Source organism: Lagenorhynchus albirostris, chromosome 11, assembly GCF_949774975.1.
Source record: "Lagenorhynchus albirostris chromosome 11, mLagAlb1.1, whole genome shotgun sequence".
In the NCBI taxonomy this organism is placed as follows: Eukaryota; Metazoa; Chordata; class Mammalia; order Artiodactyla; family Delphinidae; genus Lagenorhynchus; species Lagenorhynchus albirostris.
The window spans coordinates 7,622,258-7,641,296 of record NC_083105.1 but is presented as its reverse complement, the minus strand read 5'-3'; the positions used below and the strand labels follow the sequence as shown (position 1 = coordinate 7,641,296).

Below are 19,039 nucleotides of genomic sequence, written 5' to 3'. Positions count from 1 at the left end.
TTTATGAAGTGACTATTATACTTCTTGGCAGTAGGGATACATCAGTAAACAAAGGAGATGAAAAAAAACCTCCTTCATTGTATTTACAGGGTGGGGAGATAGGATAGTCAATAAATACTACTAATAAACATAATAAATCATAGTAGGTTAACAATAATGAGTGATAAAGAAAAATAAGAGCAGGGTAAGGGACACTGGGAGTTTCAGGGATAGTCAGGGTGGGCCTCTTTGAGAAAGTGTCATTTGAGCAAAGGCCTGAAGGAGGCAAGGGAGGGAGCCATGCAGAGGTAGGACATGCTAGGTGTATCTGAGGGACCTTAAGGAGGCCCGTGTGGCTAGACTTGGTGAGTGAGGAGGAGAAAAGTAGATGAGCAGAGGTAATCGAGGACCAGATCATATAGATGAACTTGTAGAAGTTGAGAACTTTTCTAAGCCTAAGCTGTCCAGTATGGTAGTCACTGACCACGTGTGGCTATTAAAATTAAAAGAACAAATTCAGTTCCTCAGTTGACTACTGCATTTCAAGTACTCAGTAGCCACATGTGGCTAGCAGTTAGAGATGGGACAGTGCAGATCTAGAACATTTCCATCATTGCAGGAAGTTTTTCTGGATGGCATTGTTTAAACCTTAGTTTCCTATTCTGTCAGAAAAAAATAAAAAAAGCATAGTAATACTGTCTACCTCATAACATTTCCAAGGTTGAAAGAGATGACACACAAAACAGGCCCAGCACAGTGCCTGGCACATAATATATGCCCCCCACAAACTAACTCTTCTGGGACTTCCCTGGTGGTCTAGTGGTTAAGAATCCGCCTTCCAATGCAGGGAACTTGGGTTCGATCCCTGTTCGGGGAACTAAAATCCCACATGCCGCGGGGCAACTAAGCCTGCGGGCTCTAGAGCCCCCGTGCCCCAACTACTGAGCCTGCGCGCTGTAACTAGAAGGAAGCCCACGTGCTGCAACAGAAGATCCCACGCGCTGCAGCGAAGATCCTGCAACTAAGACCTGACGCAGCCAAATAAAAACAAACAAACAAAAACTGACTCTTCTTTTAGCCTTCATGATTTGAAAGTGTTATGGCTGCTTTCATAGTACCTTGGTATGGAAACTACCTTTTTCCCTCTTTAGACTATAATTGTTTCAAGGACAAGGTCAGTTTCTTATGCATCTTTGCAATTCTAGCACCTAGCAAAGAACCTGGAACAGAGATGCTACATGCACAGCTGTTGTGGTTGACACACAGTGCTAATGAGGCCAAAGTTCTTAACCCCAATCTTTGCTGCCCTGGCTTGTTACTCAAATGACTTTGCAACCCTGGCATATTGCACCCTGAGTCTGCTACTGCCTTCTCAGATGCCTATGTTCAATGACCCAGGTGGACAGGTGGCAGGTACAGACGCACCGGTTCAAACCCAGCCCTACTAAAATAATGGGTTTTTGGAGAGAGGCCTCAGAGACCATCCTGCCACTTATTTTACGCCTGAAAAACAATTCAAAAGTTGTGGGATACAAACCCTACTTTATTCTACTTGATATTCTCTGTATTGATCACTAAATTTATCTGTAAGCTGGACATTATACTTCCTCCTTATTCAACTACATCAAGGTATGCTTAAGATCACATCCATCCATAGAATGGTGATAGAAACTGTAGAAAAAAGATCCTCTTATTCATTCTTTCATTTATTAATCTGTCTACCAAACACTTGGAGCCAACAACATTTAAAATGGATTGAGTGGATTTACATCCTTTCTTAATTTAAAGTGCTTCATAATTATCCTTATTCTCACATCTTTACATGATAGAGTGGAACAAATATTTATTAACATCATTTCAAACAGGTAAATAAAGATGCATGGTTTGTCCAGTGTAAAGACAACAAAAAAAAAGGATGTAACCATGTACTTGTTGGAGCAGCTCAGGTAGAAACGTAAGGTTGGCTACTCAGTGGCCTGCTCTCATGAGGACAAGAATGAGGGTCATGGCCTCCTCTGGGGGTGACAGGCATTGTAAAGTGGGACTGAACTGACTTAAAAAGTTTTTTCAGCCAGACTGAGGTACAGTAGGTGAGTAGATGGTGGGGGTTTGAGATTGAATTGGGGCACAAGGCCATTTTGGGATGTGAATTAGGCTCAGTGGATATTAGCACACTATCGGAACAGACTGTTTTCCCACTAGGATTTCCTCAGCAAGCTGGAGAGTGGGTGGGTCAGATGGCTGCATGTCTCAAGCTTGCTGGCACGTCCGTTGCATTGATTTTGAAGCCTATGAGGTATGCACATGAAAACAAATGGAAGGGCTTCCCTGGTGGCACAGTGGTTAAGAATCCGCCTGCCAATGCAGGGGACACAGCTTTGAGCCCTGGTCTGGGAAGATCCCACATGCCGCGGAGCAACTAAGTCCGTGCGCCGCAACTACTGAGCCTGCACTCTAGAGCCAGTGAGCCACAACTATTGAGCCTCGTGCCACAACTACTGAAGCCCATACACCTAGAGCCCGTGCTCTGCAACCAAAAGCCACCACAATAAGAAGCCCGTGCACTGCAATGAGTAGCCCCCTCAAAAAAAAAAAAAAACCTAACGTAAAAGGGCTTCCCTGGTGGCACAGTAGTTGAGAGTCCGCCTGCCAATGCAGGGGACACGGGTTCGTGCCCTGGTCCAGTAAGATCCCACATGCCGCAGAGCGGCTGGGCCCGTGAGCCATGGCCGCTGAGCCTGCGCGTCCGGAGCCTGTGCTCCGCAATGGGAGAGACCGCAGTAGTGAGAGGCTCGCATACCACAAAAAAAAAAAAAAAAAGAGTAGCCCCCACTTGATGCAACTAGAGAAGGCCTGTGAGCAGCAGTAAAGATCCAACACAGTCAAAAATAAAAACAAGTAAAAAAAAAATTTATTAAAAAAAAAAAGAATCCACTTGCCAATGTAGGGGACACAGGTTCGAGCCCTGGTCCGGGAAGATCCCACATGCTGCAAAGCAACTAAGCCCGTGTGCCACAACTACTGAGCCTGTGCTCTAGAGCCTGCGAACCACAACTACTGAGCCTGCATGCTGCAACTACTGAAGCCCACGCGCCTAGAGCCCATGCTCTGCACCAAGAGAAACCACTGCAATGTGAAGCCCACGCACTGCAACGAAGAGTAGGCCCCGCTCACCGCAACCAGAGAAAGCCCGCGTGCAGCAACAAAGACCCAACGCAGCCAAAAATAAAAAAGAAAACAAAAAGAAAGAAAACAAATGGAAGACATGGATATTAGCCCTGTTTTTCATCATGCACAACAAAGAATGTAGAGTGAGGTCCACACTAGTCAGCCGTCCACTGATTGTAAAAAGTCAAGTCAGTACATAAAAGCCAAGGAGAAAATACTCCATCTACCTCCTCATCAATTAAGGTAATGGAGCTTGTGCATATAGACATTCCTGCTGGTTATGGGTTGTGCTCAAGATCAGCACCTGGTATACTGCTGGTGCTAAATAAATGTCTATTAATAAGCATAAAGTGGGTGATGTTGCTGGGACTCCAGGGGCAGGCAGTAGTAGCTCATTAGTATAAATCAAAAGTAGCCCTAGCTCACCTCCTAGATTTCACCCCACAGTGACAAAGTGTTCTTTTTATTTATTTATTTATCTGGCTGCGTTGGGTCTTTGTTGCTGTACGCGGGCTTTCTCTAGTTGCAGAGAGTGGGGGGCTACTCGTCGTTGCGGCGCGAGGGCTTCTTACTGCAGTGGCTTCTCTTGTTGTGGAGCATGGGCTCTAGGCATGCGGGCTTCAGTAGTTGTGGCTTGCAGGCTCTAGAGCTCAGGCTCAGTAGTTGTGGCACATGGGCTTAGTTGCTCCGCGGCATGTGGGAATCTTCCGGACCAGGGCTCGAACCTCTGTCCCCCTGCGTTGGCAGGTGAATTCTTAACCACTGTGCCACCAGGGAAGTCCCTGACAAAGTGTTCTTAATTGGCAGTGTTTTAATGTGACTTGCCAGATTACCAGCAATGTGAAGGGGTTAACTCAAAAAATCAGCTTATTCTTCTCTGGAACTACCAGGTAAATGTCGAATCTACGTGGGAAAAGGTAAAAGGATACATTTGTATAACATAAGTGGACCTCTGTGCCTATAGGCTAAAAAAAATGCCTATTGGCAGTTGCCCCTCCTTTAGGTAGAGAGCTTATCACAAAATCAAAATGCAAAACATTGCTAAAAACTAAGAGGGTATTTTAATCCTCAAAAAAGGGTAGATTTAAAACTACTTAATACTCTAGCACTAGGATTCCTTGGAGCCAGTACAGGATTCTTTCTCAGAATAAAAATAACTAATTTGTGAGTTCTTTATTTCAGTACTCAGAAGGTTCCCTCTTAACCACTGCTTGTTGTTATTAGTCAGGCCTTGTAGCAATGCTTTGAGGTAGGTCTGCAACATCCTGTCACTTACTCAGGTTGTATTTACTGAATGCCAGTAACTGTGCTAAACTCTGGGGATACACTCAAGAGTTCTTGCCCCCATTGGAGCTTAAAGTCAAGTTGGCGCTGGGCGAGTGGACACAGATGAGAAAACATGCAATTTAAAAATAGAATGATAAATGCTATTAAAGGAGATTACAGGATGTTATCAGCACATTATAGAGACTCATGACCAAGATTTGCGAGGTGGGGGACAGGGAAAGTTTCCTGTAGGAAGTAACATTTCAGTTGAAACCTCAAGGATAAGCAGAAGTTATCCAGGCTAAGAGATGGGAGAGAAAGTATTCCTGGCAGAGAGCACAGCCTTCGAAAAGTCTAGAGGTAAAAAAAAAACTGAACGGGTTCAGTCCTGTTACCGTGTAAAACAGCCCTTCTCCACTGGGGTTCTGCAAGAGAATTAAGCCCTTATGCCCTGAGGAATCTATTGGGAGAATGAGAAAATAGCTACTCAGATCATTTTCCCTAGTGCTTAATTCTCTTGTGGAACCCAGTTGAGAAAGGCTCATGTACAGTGTGTTCAGTATGTAGAGACAGGTGAGGGTGGAGAGAAAAGCAGGAGAAGGATCACGAAGGGCTTGGTGTTTTTTCATTTTGCCAGAAAGAAACTGCACAATTACTAAATTAATTCACTGGACGGATGTAAAACAGTGCACACAATGAACAAAAAAAAATCTAAAACAAAGCACAATAGATGGCATTAAAACGTTATAAAAAATCCTCAGATTCAAATAAATTCTACTTAATCTTTAAGCTTGAGTTCAAGTCTCAATCATTCCTATAATCAATATTTACTGACCACTAGCTCTGAAAGGCCACAGGGGACACACAGGGGAGTCAGAGTTCCTGCCCTCCAGGAGCTCAAGGTTCTTGCTTAAGTCTTTCTGACACATCCAGCCCACCATGGCCTGTCCCATCTTTCAAGGCCTAAAATAATTGTTTCACCACTCACCCCTTTTTGGCATCTAATCATAATTTCTATTTTTTTAATTCACTTTTTATTTTATTTTTTTTAAATTTACTTTATTTATTTGGCTGCGTTGGGACTTTTCTGCTGCACGTGGGATTTCTCTAGCTGCGGCGAGCAGGGGCTACTCTTTGCTGCAGTGCACGGGCTTCTCACCGCGGTGGCTTCTCTTGTTGCAGAGCATGGGCTCTAGAGCACAGGCTCAGCAGTTGTGGCACACGGGCTCAGTTGCTCCGTGGCATGTGGGATCTCCCAGACCAGGGCTTGAACCCGTGTCCCCTGCATTGGCAGGCGGATTCTTAACCACTGCATCACTAGGGAAGTCCTAATCATAATCTCTTTTGTGCTGTTATCTAATGTTGCATATGCACAGCATTACTTTTAACTAATTAAACTCCTCGAGGACAGAGTCCATGTCTTTTATTTCATTACTATTTGTACCACAGAATTAAGCAAGGAACTGAGCAGTGTAAAATCTCAAATATTCATTTGATTGCATTCTGTCAAGAAATACATAAACACACACACACACACACACACACACATTCCATATGCCTAAGTGTTTAAAGCTGACAACAATTTTTTTTGTGTGTGTGTGGTACGCGGGCCTCTCACTGTTATGGTCTCTCCCGTTGCGGAGCACAGGCTCAGGACACGGAGGCTCAGCGGCCATGGCTCACGGGCCCAGCCGCTCCACGGCATGTGGGATCTTCCTGGACCAGGGCACAAACCTGTGTCTCCTGCATCGGCAGGCAGACTCTCAACCACTGCGCCACCGGGGAAGCCCCCTGACAACAATTTTGAGATAGGCTTGTAAAGAAAAATAAATGTGATCTTGGAACACGTACATGCACACAAACTTCAGATCGGAAAACAGTCAACAAATATAAAGTATCCCTTACCTCGATTAAACAAATATAACAAACCTCCACCATTATCTTTATGTACTTTAGCACAGAAAGAGGTCAAGAAATTTAAAGAGCAGCCAAAATTATTAAAAGGACAAACTGAAGGACAATCATAATAGCTAATTATCTTAGGCAAATAGTAACTATGAAAAAAAAAGTACAATCAGGCTGTCTACTCGATTAGAGTGATAAGGATAATTCCAGGACTGTCTTCATTATGAGTGAAAGACTGTGGAGCAGGAATACCTTCATAGGAAGCAATTCTAGAAGACTGAAAACTGGACAGGGTAAAACTGTGGAGTCTACATTGTTTCAGGGGAGAAAGGAATTACATTGGGTTTATCTAGTCTAATCAGGATTGTAATAGACTAGATGGGGGTCTTACAATGAGGAGCTGTCATAATAAGAGGCTACTATAACTAGATAAAGAGCCAGGCCACTCCACCCATGAAGTTCTCCCTTTAAAAAAAAAAAAAGAAGTTGGCACTGCTGATGAGGTCACACTAGTTCAGGACAATGAAGGCTAGGAGGGATGATCATAAAACTATGATTATGAATGGCACATTCACATTGAATCCAGCTATTTTCCTCATCCAAATTTGAAACACTTGGCCAGAGATGCCTTTATAAACTTGAACTAGGTACCTACTTTACATCAATTATAAAGGAACATATTACACAGGAAAGGTGGTATAGCAAAATACCTGAGAACATGAGCTCTGGAAGTCAGACTGCCTGTGTTTATAACCCAGCTCTGCCACTTACCAGCTGTGTGACCTGGGGGGCAAATTTCTTAATGTCCTATATCTTGGGTTCCTCAAATGAAAAATGAAGATAATAACAGGACCTATCTCACAAATTTGTGGTGAAGAATATAACACATGAAGATACTCAGAAAAAAAAGGGTCTGGCACATGGTAAGCACTCAGTAAATCTAGCTATTAATATGCTTCTAGAATTCATTGCAAAAATCAGGAAACAAATTGATTTTTTAAAGGTTCAAATATATTTAGGAACGGGAAATTAATAGTTGGCTCCTAACAGAACTGGGACATACCCAACTTTAAGGTTAGTGATGTCTGGATAGGATGCACCCGTAAGGCAATGCCCATTTTCCATAAGTTTTTAACTCTAGAAAGTAATGATTACCACCTTTGATAACCCTTTATTCATTACTTTTGAAAAAGGCATAAAAGCAATATGAGAAAATGGGATAGAGAAGAGAGAATCAGATTTGCAGGCAAGGTAATGTTCTCAGAAATACCACTGGAATCAGATGTGCCAAACTGATGACATTGGCTGAGGTCTTCTAGGATTTCACATCTATTAAAAAAGGTTTGGGGGGTGGGAGGGAGTCCCAGTACTCCACCTTCAGTTATGGCACCTTCCTCTTCACCCACTAAACTCCACAAAGGCCAGGCCACTTCTAGACTAGGCCAGGCTCTTTTTGCCTGAGGGCCTTGGCAGGTTAATCCCCCTTCTGTTTGGAACATTATAACTCCCTCACCACCCACCTTGTGACTACTTCTTCCTCATTCTTTAATTCCCAACTTAAAAGTTACTACTTCTGATCTCCTTATTTAAAGTAGGTCTCTCTTCTTACTTTCTGTCTCAGCACCTAGTTGGCTTCCTGCACAACCTAGTACTTATCACGATCTGTAATTACTTCATTTGCTTATTTATTTTTAATGTCTTCCCCACTAAATAGCTCCATGATGACAGAGAACATCTTTATCACATCATTTTCAGTTAAGCTTAACATTGGGACTAGCACGTAGTAGACACTCAATGTCTGCTGAATGAATCATGAATCAATGACCCTAAGGCCCCCTTTAGCTAAAATCAATAACTAGTATATAATAGAACAAAAAAATATCCAGTGTAAAGGTGGAGGCTTTTATTTATGGGTCTAGGAAATACCTAAGTAACTCCTCACTATGATCAAGCTAACTAAATGGCTCCATTAGAAGACGTTTAGTCAGAACTTGACTGATGTAATGTACTAGTGACTAGCACCTTCCTCAAACAGTGACTCTGTTAGTTTGCTTTCAGATTGGCCTTATTCATTTTAACAGTTGGAGATCTAGGCCCAACCTTCTAATAATGGATTGGCTACATAAGAATTACCTGAGGAGCTTATTAACAATACAGATTTCTGGATCAAAACTCCAAAAGATTCTTATTAAGTACTTGTGTAATAAGACTCTAGAATCCATACGTTTAAAACTTTGCAGGAATTTTCTGGAGGTCCAGTGGTTAGGACTCCATGCTTTCACTGCCAAGGGTGAGGGTTCAATCCCTAGTTGGGGAACTAAGATCCCGCAAGCTGCGCGGCGTGGCCAAAAAAACTTTGCTTATTTTGAATAGAATATATATGTATGTCTTCAGCGTCAAGTTCCCCTTTTCTTCTCTTTTTCTTTCACTGTGCAGCATGTAGTTTCCCCGACCAGGGATCAAACCTGTGCCCTCTGCAGTGGAAGCACGGAGTCCTAACCATCGGACCACCAGGGAATTCCCTAAGTTCCTCTTTTCATAAGCTACCACTGTTAGCAATTTTCTTATGTATCTTCCAGATAATTATTTGCCTAAACAACCATGTATCCTTTGCTTTAAACACACAACTGCATATTTAAAGAACTGTTCCAACTTCATTTTTTCTATTCCCATTTAACAATATATGTTGGGGGCTTCCCTGGTGGCACACTGGCTAAGAATCTGCCTGCCAATGCAGGGGACACGGGTTCGAGCCCTGGTCCGGGAAGATCCCACATGCTGTGCTCCGCAACGAGAAGCCACCACAATGAGAAGCCCACGCACCGCAACGAAGAGTAGCCCCCGCTTGCTGCAACTAGAGAAAAATCCATGCACAGCAACAAAGACCCAACACAGCCAAAAATAAAATAAAATAAAATAAACAAAAAACAATATATGTTGGAAATGAAGTTATCTGTATCTTTAACAAGCACCCTAGGTGATTCTGATGTGAAGCCAAATATAGGAATCACTCATTGCCCCAGGGTTAAGAGATTAAGTTCAACCCACTAAGGCACATTAGAAACTCAAGGACACTGAAACTCAAAAGCAGCCCTGCTTACTTGATCTCTGCCCTCTTGTCTCACAGATATGACAAGAACTAAAACATTCTCTAATGTCTCCATAGAAGCCAGGAAATACTAGCCATTCAAATGGATGTTGCCAAAGCTGTTCAATTTTCAATTCCCAGAATCCTTTCCTGCCCAACATCATCTGAAATCACAAACCTGACAATTCCTATGTTACACAAGACATTTTGGTATTTGGGTTATAAAGAGGTTTGATCCATGTTGAACTAGGGCTGATTTTCTCTCCTGGCAGTTAAGTAGTTTAATGGAGCACAACAGAAATACTTCCCTTACTAATCCTTACTGACACAACAGCAACCAATCCTCCCCCAGAATTGCTTTCTTACCACCTGGGCAAAAGCAATTAACTTAGAAGCTGTTGAGAAGACCGCACTGTCAGGCGGAACTTGGTGAATTCTTGAGTTCGGGCTCCAGTAGACCTGACTTTACTTCTACCTGGGGGCAACGGCTGGGCCCCTGTGCAGCTCTAGCTTTCTCTCCCCACCTACCCCAGAGACTGCACAAAGAGTTTCATTTTGGCACGGAGGGAAGGCTCTCCTCCGCAGTGTCCCTTTCACCACGAGGGGCACCGCGCGGCAGGCATCTTCACCTCCACTCCACAGCGCCGAGGAAGGAGTGTAGGGGGCTCCCCAAGCGAGTCAGGAAACCCACGGGGACCCAGCGCCGGCTTCCCCCACCTCCCAGCTGAAGTGGCTCTGAAGGTCTAGGGGAGAGCGTGACTCCTTTATCCCCTCTCCGTGGATTCAAACGTGATGAGGGCCAAGAGGGGCTTCGGGGGCCCAAACCTCAGACCCACACCTTCTCTACTGGGGCTCTTCTCCATCCTCTGGGCCTTCCCCTGAGCCATGGCCCAGGCCTCCCCACCTCGGCCGGCCGTCTCGGCGCCCTCCGGCCCGGCTCCCGCCCTCCTTCCCGCCCGCCCCCAGCCCCTCACCCAGCATGATGGGGCTGAGCCGCCGGGCCAGGCCCTTGGACAGGTCGTACACGTAGAGCTTCACAGGATAGAGATTTGGCGGCTCCATCGGGACCCGTGGCGGCTGCAGCCACTAAGTCCCTCAGGCACCCGGCAGCTGCTTGGACCTTCCCGTACCCGACGGGGGAGGGGAGCGGAGGGAGCGGGGAGACCGAGCCCGGGCCCGGCCTGAGGGGCGGGGTAGAGGTCGCCCAGCGCTGCTCGGGCCCCCGCACCCGCCACCGGCAACGACTACCGTGAGGTGACAGAGCGGGGACCGGCCGGCTTCGCGCGGAAGACTGGGCGGGGGCGGGGGCGGGGGCGGGGACGGGAGCGGGGGCGGGGACGCGGGCGGGGACGCATTCTCGCGCATGTGCGTACCGTCCTGACGGGCGGCGAGGGGCGGGTTTTCTCAGGGGGCGGGGCTTCGTGGACGGGGCGGTGTTAGTTCGGGACGGGTGTGGAAAGCGCCTGCGAGAGTGGGCGTGTCACCTGGACGCGAAAGGCGCGCGCTATGCGTGATGACGTAAGGGGCGTTGATTGGGAGCGGGAACAGGAGCCTGCGCGTGTGCGGCGCCCCGCCTTCTGCCCAAATTGATCTCTTCATTACGCTCAAGGTAGGTAGGAATGGGGCTGAGTTTTGTGTTTGTTGCTCTCTGCCAGGGCTGGCTTCATTTTGCTTTGCCCACTCAGCCTTGCGCGTCCCCGTAGCCTCATCGTGGGGCAGCGTCAGCCAGAAGTGTGCGGACCCGAGGGGTGGAGACGGCCTCTGATCCCTGTTCCTTCCTCCGAGGGGAGGCGCACCCGGCCTTGGAGGCCCGCCTGCGTTTGAGACCCCACTGGGCATAGCTGGCTGAGGAGTTGGGGGAGATTTGGGGGCGGGATGAGGACAAGTGGGTCTGCTAAAGGACGCAGTACACTGGACCGGGAATCTCTCAAATCCAGATGATGCCGGAGCTCTTTCGCTCAGGCCCGTGGCGCAGGCAGGCTGGGCAAGTGTCGCGGTCTTCGTACTGCCAGGAAGCTCCGTAGCCGCCGACGAGACCAGGAGTGGCATGATAAACAGTACAAAAGAGCCCATTTGGGTACAGCCCTGAAGGCCAACGCTTTTGGAGGTGATTCTCATGCCAAGGGAATTATGCTTGAAAAAGTAGGGGCCAAACAGCCAAATTCTGCCATCAGGAAGTGTGTCAGGGTTCAGCTAATCAAGAATGGCAAAAAAATCACACCCTTTGTACACAATGATGGTTGTTTGAATTTTATTGAGGAAAATGATGAAGTTCTGGTTTCTGGATTTGGTCGCAAAGGTCATGCTGTTGGTGACATTCCTGGAGTCTGCTTTAAGGTTGTCAGAGTAGCCAGTGTCACTCTTTTGGCATTATACAAAGGCAAGAAGGAAAGACCAAGATCATAAGTTTTGATGATGAAAGCACGATAGTAATAAATTTTCATATGCCAGATGATGCTGGAGGCGGGACTGGACCTCCAGGTCAGGCTGCCCCAGCACACCCGTCAGAGAGGTCATTACGGGCCACTGGCCCTGAATTGTCCTTAAGGGATAGCTAAGGTGAGACTATTTCAGGAATGATCCCCATGCCCTTTTACCTTGCATCTCAATTACCAAGCTCTCCAGGCAGCAGGATCCAGCATCCACGTTCCTCAGCAGTAACATGTAGCTTTTAGGACAGACCTCAAAGAAGCCTAGGGGTCGATAACTTTTAGGTTTAAATTTGGTTGTTACTGATCTCCACTTTCTTTCATCTTGTGAGCAGTAACCAACATGTCAGGGTGGGAGTCTTATTACAAAAATCAGGGTGATGAGGAAGAAGAAGATCAAGAGGAGGGCCTTGAAGAAGGTGGTAAGTGACTTTCATTAACATGTACCCTTGTGTGTGTGGAAGAAACACTTTCTCTACTTGTCTCTGCTGGGTGATCTTTGCTGTCTTGTGGTTCATGCTTCTCTCCCCAGAGAATCTCCAATACTTTTCTCCCTTTGAACTTTGCAGAGCTACCCTAGGCTCTTTTATTCAGGTCCTACTCTAGTTTATGGAACATTCCTAGCCTTAAACTTTTGCTGGACACTGGTAGATTGATCTCCAATAAATGACCCTGAACATTGGTATCCTGTGTCACCTTAGGTGACTCAGGTAAGACCCTTCCTCACCCAGGAAAGTAGTTTTCCTCATTCTTGGACCTCAGTGTAAAAATGCTTTCACCCTTCAATAACTGCAGCAACCAAAGAGTATACATTAGCAACACAGTTACAAGAGTCATTCCCTCACCTAGCCTGCAGGTTTGGGAGTATATGTTCAGACAACACAGTAACACATAGGACAAAGGAAGAGAAATAAGGGGTGCCTGTACTCTACATACTGGTTAATTTAAGTCCTGGGTAGAAATTTTTAAAGTATTTTTATTTTTTAAAAGTAGGAAAAATATATTTTTTATATATTTTATATATTTTTTATATTTTTTTATTAAACATATTTTTTATTTATATAAAAAATAAAACAGAATTCAGTAATGTATGTAATCTACCACCCTAACACAACCACTACTAGCATTTTGGCATTTTGCATATTTCCTTCATATATCTTTCTTTATATTTTGTAACTATATATAGTTTGTTTTTGTCTGATTTTTTTATATGGTTGTAATCATAGTGCATATATTTTTTTCATTTTAATTTACATTTTCAAAATTTACATCTTCAAAAAGAATTTTAAACATATATACATAGTTTTGTGTTCTGCCTTTTTTTCTTACTGTATTATAGATATATCTTTCCATGTAACTGCAAATATAGCCTCTATAAATCATTTTAAATATGCTATAATTTGTTCATTCTACCTTTTGTTGGACATTTTAGTTTTCAGTTTCTTTAATAAACAACATTGTGGAAATTTTTGCATAGGGTTTTTCCATATTTTATTTTCTTAAGATAGATTCCTAAGAAGTAGAGTTCACTGGCTCAAGGTAGAATTTTTGTTTAAGGCCCTTGACACGTATTGCTGTATTGCTTCAGAAAAGATGGGTAATTAAATTTACTGCATTAGGAAGCAGCATCGTCAAAAAGGGAGACAACCAGATATTATATGCCGTTTTATGAAAAACTCAACATCACCTATAATGTAATCATGCCAGAAAAAAAAAACCAAAACCCAAATCCAATGAAGCCTCTCTAGGTCCTTAGTAGAAAAGACAGAGGACTATGTTAATCTACACCAAAAGAATGCAGTCAGCAAAATCCAGAAGGTGGAAAACTATATGACATAATATCCAGGTTTTTCAGCAAATAAATTATGAGACAAAAGACAGAGGGGGTATCTACAGATTATAAGAGGCTTTAAAAACTTTTGTTTTTTTTAAAATCAAAACCAGTGTTTAGGAATGTTGGCTTGGATGATTATAAAGAAAAAAATGAAGTGATTACCAAAAGTCAGGATGGTGGTTACTCTTGGGAGGAAGGTGGGTGTTAAAATTGGGAGGTGACCTGGAGAGGGCTTCTGGGGTGACTGGCAAGATTCAATTGCCTGATGTGCATGGTGGTTTTAAGGGTGTTCACTTTTTTTCTTGTTTTTTTGGCTGCATTGCGCAGCTTGTGGCTTGCGGGATCTTAGTTCCCTGACCAGCAATTGAACCCGCGCCCTTAGCAGTGAAAGCATGGAGTCCTAACCACTGGCCCACCAAGAAATTCCCTAAGGGTGTTCACCTTAGGGAATTCCTCAGATTATAATTTTGCTTAATGGGCTTTTCTCTATTTGTTTTATTTTACTTTATTTGTTTTATTTTATTTTATTTTAATTCTATTTCTTAGAAGTTTTGGGTTTTTTTTTTTTTGACATGCTTATGACGGATGATTTAATTAATTAATTTGGTTGTCCCGGGTCTTAGTTGCGGCAGGCAGACTCCTTTTTTTTTTTTTTTCCCCGCGGTACATGGGCCTCCCACCGTTGTGGCCTCTCCCGTTGCGGAGCACAGGCCCCAGACGCGCAGGCTCAGCGGCCATGGCTCATGGGCCCAGTTGCTCCGCGGCATGTGGGATCTTCCCGGACCCGGGCACGAACCCGTGTCCCCTGCATCGGCAGGCGGACTCTCAACCACTGCGCCACCAGGGAAGCCCTGGCAGGCAGACTCCTTAGTTGCAGTTCAGCAGCTCCTTAGTTGTGGCATGTGAACTCTTGGTTGCGGCATGCATGTGAGATCTAGTTCCCTGACCAGAGGTCAAACCCTAGCCCCCTGCGTTGGGAGTGCGAGTCTTAACCACTGCACCAGCAGGGAAGTCCCTCTGTTTGTTTTATATGAATAATAAACATGATAAATATAAAACAAGGGCAAACATTTCCTTCTATTTTTTTCCCCATAGGAGATTATAAATATTCAGGAAGAGATAGTTTGATTTTTTTGATTGATGCTTCTGAGGCCATGTTTGAAACTCAGGATGAAGATGAGTTGACTCCTTTTGACATGAGCATCCAGGTAAGACTACCTTTCATTTAATTAAGCAAACAACAAAAAGTATCAACACCACTTTAAAAAATATGGAGACTTCCCTGGCGGCACAGTGGTTAAGAATCCGCCTGCCAATGCAGGAGACATGGGTTCAATCCCTGGTCCAGGAAGATCCCACATGCCACGGGGCAACTAGGCCCATGTGCCACAGCTACTGAGCCTGTGCTTTAGAGCCCGCGTGCCACAACTACTGAAGCCTGTGTGCCTAGAGCCCGTGTTGTGCAAAAAGAGAAGCTACCGCAATGAGAAGCCCACGCTCCGCAACGAAGAGTAGCCCCGGGGCTTTCCTGGTGGCGCAGTGGTTGAGAATCTGCCTGCCAATGCAGGGGACACGGGTTCGAGCCCTGGTCTGGGAGGATCCCACATGCCGTGAAGCAACAGGCCCCGTGAGCCACAATTACTGAGCCGGCACATCTGGAGCCTGTGCTCCGCAACAAGAGAGGCCGCAATAGTGAGAGGCCTGCGCACCGCGATCAGGAGTGGCCCCCACTTGCTGCAACTAGAGAAAGCCCTCGCACAGAAACGAAGAGCCAACACAGCCATAAATAAATAAATAAATAAATAAATAAATAAATAAATAAATAAATAAATAAATAAATAAATAAGGCAAAATTCCTTTAAACAAAAAAAAGAGTAGCCCCCGCTTGCCGCAATTAGAGAAAGCTCACACGCAGCAACAAAGACCCAACGTAGCCAAAAATAAATAAATAAATAAACTTAAAAAAAAAAAAAGAGTAGCAGTGTTGGAGAACAGGCCCATTTTATTTTGGGTTTGAACTTCCGACCCTGGGACTACACTGCTTCCACCTTCTGTGTTAGCCCTGGTAGCAGAAGTGGGCTCCTCTTTCTATAGAGATGTCAGTGTAAAGGAAGGAAAGAAGTTCCAGCTATTATGGTGTGGAGATGAGTCCTTTTGTAGTTGAGTGTTACCTGTGGTTGAAAAAGATTATTACAACAAAAAGACAAACAACCCAATTTAAAAATGGGCACAAAACTTGAATATACATTTCTCTAAAGATGTACAAATGGCCAAAAGCACATGAAGAGATGCTCAATATTTTTAGGTATTAGAGAAATACAAATCAAAACCACAATGAGGTATCATACCCACCCACTAGGACCGCTGTAATTTAAAAAAAAAAAGAAAGGGACAATAAGAAGTGTTGACAAGGATGTAGAAACTGGAACTCTCATACATTGTCGGTGGAAATGTGAAATGGCTCAGCTGCTGTGGAAAACAGTTTGGCAGTTCCTCAAAGAGTTAAACGTAGACTTACATGAGCCAGCAGTTCCCCTCCTAGGTGTTTACCCAATTAAATAAATAACAGCTACTCAGATCTTGATTCTGCCACTTACAAACTGTATGATATTGGAAGAGTTGCTGAAGCTCTTGATATGTTTTCTCATCTGTAAAATGGAGATAATAATAGTACCTACTTTGGGCTTCCCTTGTGGCACAGTGGTTAAGAATCTGCCTGCCAATGCAGGGGACACAGGTTCGAGCCCTGGTCCGGGAAGATGCCACATGCCGTGGAGCAACTAAGCCCGTGCGCCACAACTACTGAGCCTGCACTCTAGAGCCCGCGAGCCACAACTGCTGAAGCCCGCATGCCACAACTGCTGAAGCCCGCATGCCACAACTGCTGACGCCCACGCACCTAGAGCCCGTGCTGCGCAACAAGAGAAGCCACCGCAGTGAGAAGCCTGTGCGCTGCAACAAAGAGTAGCCCTGGCTTGCTGCAATTAGAGAAAGCCCGTGCGCAGCAACAAAGACCCAGTGCAGCCAAAAATAAATGAATAAATACATTTATTAAAAATAAAAAATAAAATAATAGTACCTACTTTGTCAAATTGTTATGAGGATTAAATATTTTTACTTTTTAAATTGAGGTATAATTCACATAACAAAATTAACTATTTTAAAGTATACAGTTTTAAGGTATTTAGTCATTCACGTCATGCAATAATCACCACCCCTATCTCATTCTAAAACTTTTTCAGTGGATATACAAAATGTTTATATATACAGTAGAATATTAGTCATAAAAAGGAATGAAGTAGTGATACATGCTACAAGGTGCATGAACCCTGAAAACATTACATTAAGTGAAAGAAGCCAGGCAAAAGGTCACATGCTGTATGATTACATTTATATGAAGTATAGAATAGATAATCCATAGAGAATGCAGGTTGGTGGTTACCAGGTGCTGCAGGGGAGGGAGCAACTGCTTAATTGGTATGGGGTTTGCTTTTGGGATGATAAAAATGTTTGGGAACTAGATAGAAGTGGTGGTTGCACAACATTGTGAATGTACTAAATTGAACACTGAATTGTTCACTTTAAATGATTAATTTTGGGGCTTCTCTGGTGGTGCAGTGGTTGAGAGTCCTCCTGACGATGCAGGGAACACGGGTTCGTGCCCCGGTCTGGGAAGATCCCACATGCCGCGGAGCGGCTAGGCTCGTGAGCCATGGCCACTGAGCCAGCGTGTCCGGAGCCTGTGCTCTGCAACGGGAGAGGCCACAACAGTGAGAGGCCCACGTACCGCAAAAAAAAAAAAAAAAAAGATTAATTTTGTTATGTGAATTTCACCTCAATTAAAAAGTTTAGTATTTCTTCATAGAGAAGAATTTTTAAGAATTTATTGTACATCTCATTTCTCATATTTCTGGAGTTTGGAACCAAACAGAAGCTTCTCATGTCCTAATTTGTACACAGACAGTTCTTGCAATTGACAAGTCAGAATATCTTGCATCTAAAAAAAGAATTAATAAAAACAATTCTTAACTTTAAAGCAGTGGTTTGCAAACTTTAACCTACATCAGAATCACCTGCAGGGCTGTTGACACAGATTGCAGGGCCTTACCCTGCAATCAGAATTTCTGATTCTATAGGTCTAGAGGAGGGACCAAGAATTTGCATTTCCAACAGAGCTCCCAGGTGACACTGATGTTGTTTGGAGATCACTCTTTGAGGAGCACTGCTTTAACCTTTTTTGGACCATGGACCTCTTTGAAGATGTGATGAAGGCTATGTACCCTCTCCCCAAAAAGATACAGTTCTACATGTAATTTGAAAGGGTTCATGAAATGCTAACGCCTAGAGAACCCAGAAGCAACTGTAGTATTATGTAGTGAATAAGTGAAACATTCACCGATGAACGTAATGTATTTGATAAGGAGCGATGAAAAAACATTTTCTAAAATTCTATTTTAGTTTGTGTGTGTGTGTGTGTGTGGGTGGGGAGGGGTGGTTAATAGTAGAACCTAAAGAAGCCCTCACTGGGACTTCCCTGGCAGTCCAGTGGTTAAGACTTCCACTGCAGGGGCACAGGTTTGATCCCTGGTCAGGGAACTAGATCCTGCATGCTATAACTAAGATCTCGCATGCCGCAACTAAAGATCCTGCCCAGCATAGCCAAATAAATAAATAAATATGAAAAATAAATATATAAACAAATAAATAAAAAGAAATGATTGCTTGCCATGAAGATAACTGTCAATGACTAGACATACCATAAGTTCTGCATTTAAGGAGAGAATTGCTATGGAGGAAGGCCAGGTAGAGTCTCAAGCAGGATATGGAGGGGGGTCACCATTGTTGGTTTATTCCTCAGTTTTGCAGAATCAGAAACTTAATTTTGTCAGTACCCCCAGAATTATAGGCCACCAGGACTGACCACTTATGAGACACTGATTTACTAGATATGGCTTTAGTTTATATTTCCTGGAATACTGATGTGTTTAATTGTGTAATTAGGCAAATTTTATTTCAAAAGTTGCTTTTAGTAGGTATAGATTTATTTTCCATTATTTATTAATGTCACATATACTAACATTCACTTAAACCTTTTATATATGTAATTATTTTATATATGTAAATTTTGTTTCTTGGTATCAAGCTACTTGAGGAAAAGAGACTTCCCTGGTGGTCCAGTGGTCACGACTTTGCCTTCCAATGCAGGGGGTGTGGGTTTGATCCCTGGTCAGAGAGCTAAGATCTCACATGCTTCAGGGCCAAAAAACCAAAACATAAACAGAAGTAATATTGTAAAAAATTCAATAAAGACTTTAAAAATGGTCCACATTAAAAAAAAAAAAAAGCTACTTGAGGAATGATCAAATGGCC

General features: G+C 43.9%; 3 protein-coding genes across 13 annotated transcripts in view; 2 read left to right on the top strand and 1 right to left on the bottom strand.

The window, feature by feature from the left end:
* DESI1 (desumoylating isopeptidase 1) overlaps positions 1 to 10,697 on the bottom strand; it is a 30,832-nt gene extending 20,135 nt beyond the window's left edge. For all 4 annotated transcript variants that reach the window (XM_060166882.1, XM_060166880.1, XM_060166881.1 and 1 more), the window contains exon 1: positions 10,381 to 10,697. In XM_060166882.1, coding sequence (XP_060022865.1) covers positions 10,381 to 10,468 — 88 coding nt within the window. In that variant the 5' untranslated portion in view covers positions 10,469 to 10,697. The remainder of the gene's footprint in view (positions 1 to 10,380) is intronic.
* A 222-nt stretch (positions 10,698 to 10,919) lies between these two features.
* On the top strand, positions 10,920 to 12,101 carry LOC132529261 (small ribosomal subunit protein uS12-like). The gene is made up of 2 exons (XM_060165566.1): positions 10,920 to 10,924; positions 11,356 to 12,101. Exons 1-2 carry the CDS (start codon positions 10,920 to 10,922, stop codon positions 11,810 to 11,812), a joined length of 462 nt encoding a protein of 153 aa, XP_060021549.1. The 3' UTR covers positions 11,813 to 12,101.
* Positions 10,966 to 19,039, top strand: part of XRCC6 (X-ray repair cross complementing 6) — a 40,030-nt gene continuing 31,956 nt past the window's right edge. For 3 of the 8 annotated variants that reach the window (XM_060166710.1, XM_060166708.1, XM_060166711.1), the window contains exons 1-3: positions 10,967 to 11,015; positions 12,171 to 12,257; positions 14,765 to 14,877. In XM_060166710.1, the coding sequence (XP_060022693.1) occupies positions 12,179 to 12,257; positions 14,765 to 14,877 (192 nt within the window). In that variant the 5' untranslated portion in view covers positions 10,967 to 11,015; positions 12,171 to 12,178. Of the gene's footprint in view, positions 11,016 to 11,378; positions 11,514 to 12,170; positions 12,258 to 14,764; positions 14,878 to 19,039 lie in introns of those variants that run through there. The other 5 variants (XM_060166709.1, XM_060166706.1, XM_060166707.1 and 2 more) reach the window with 5 other exon arrangements.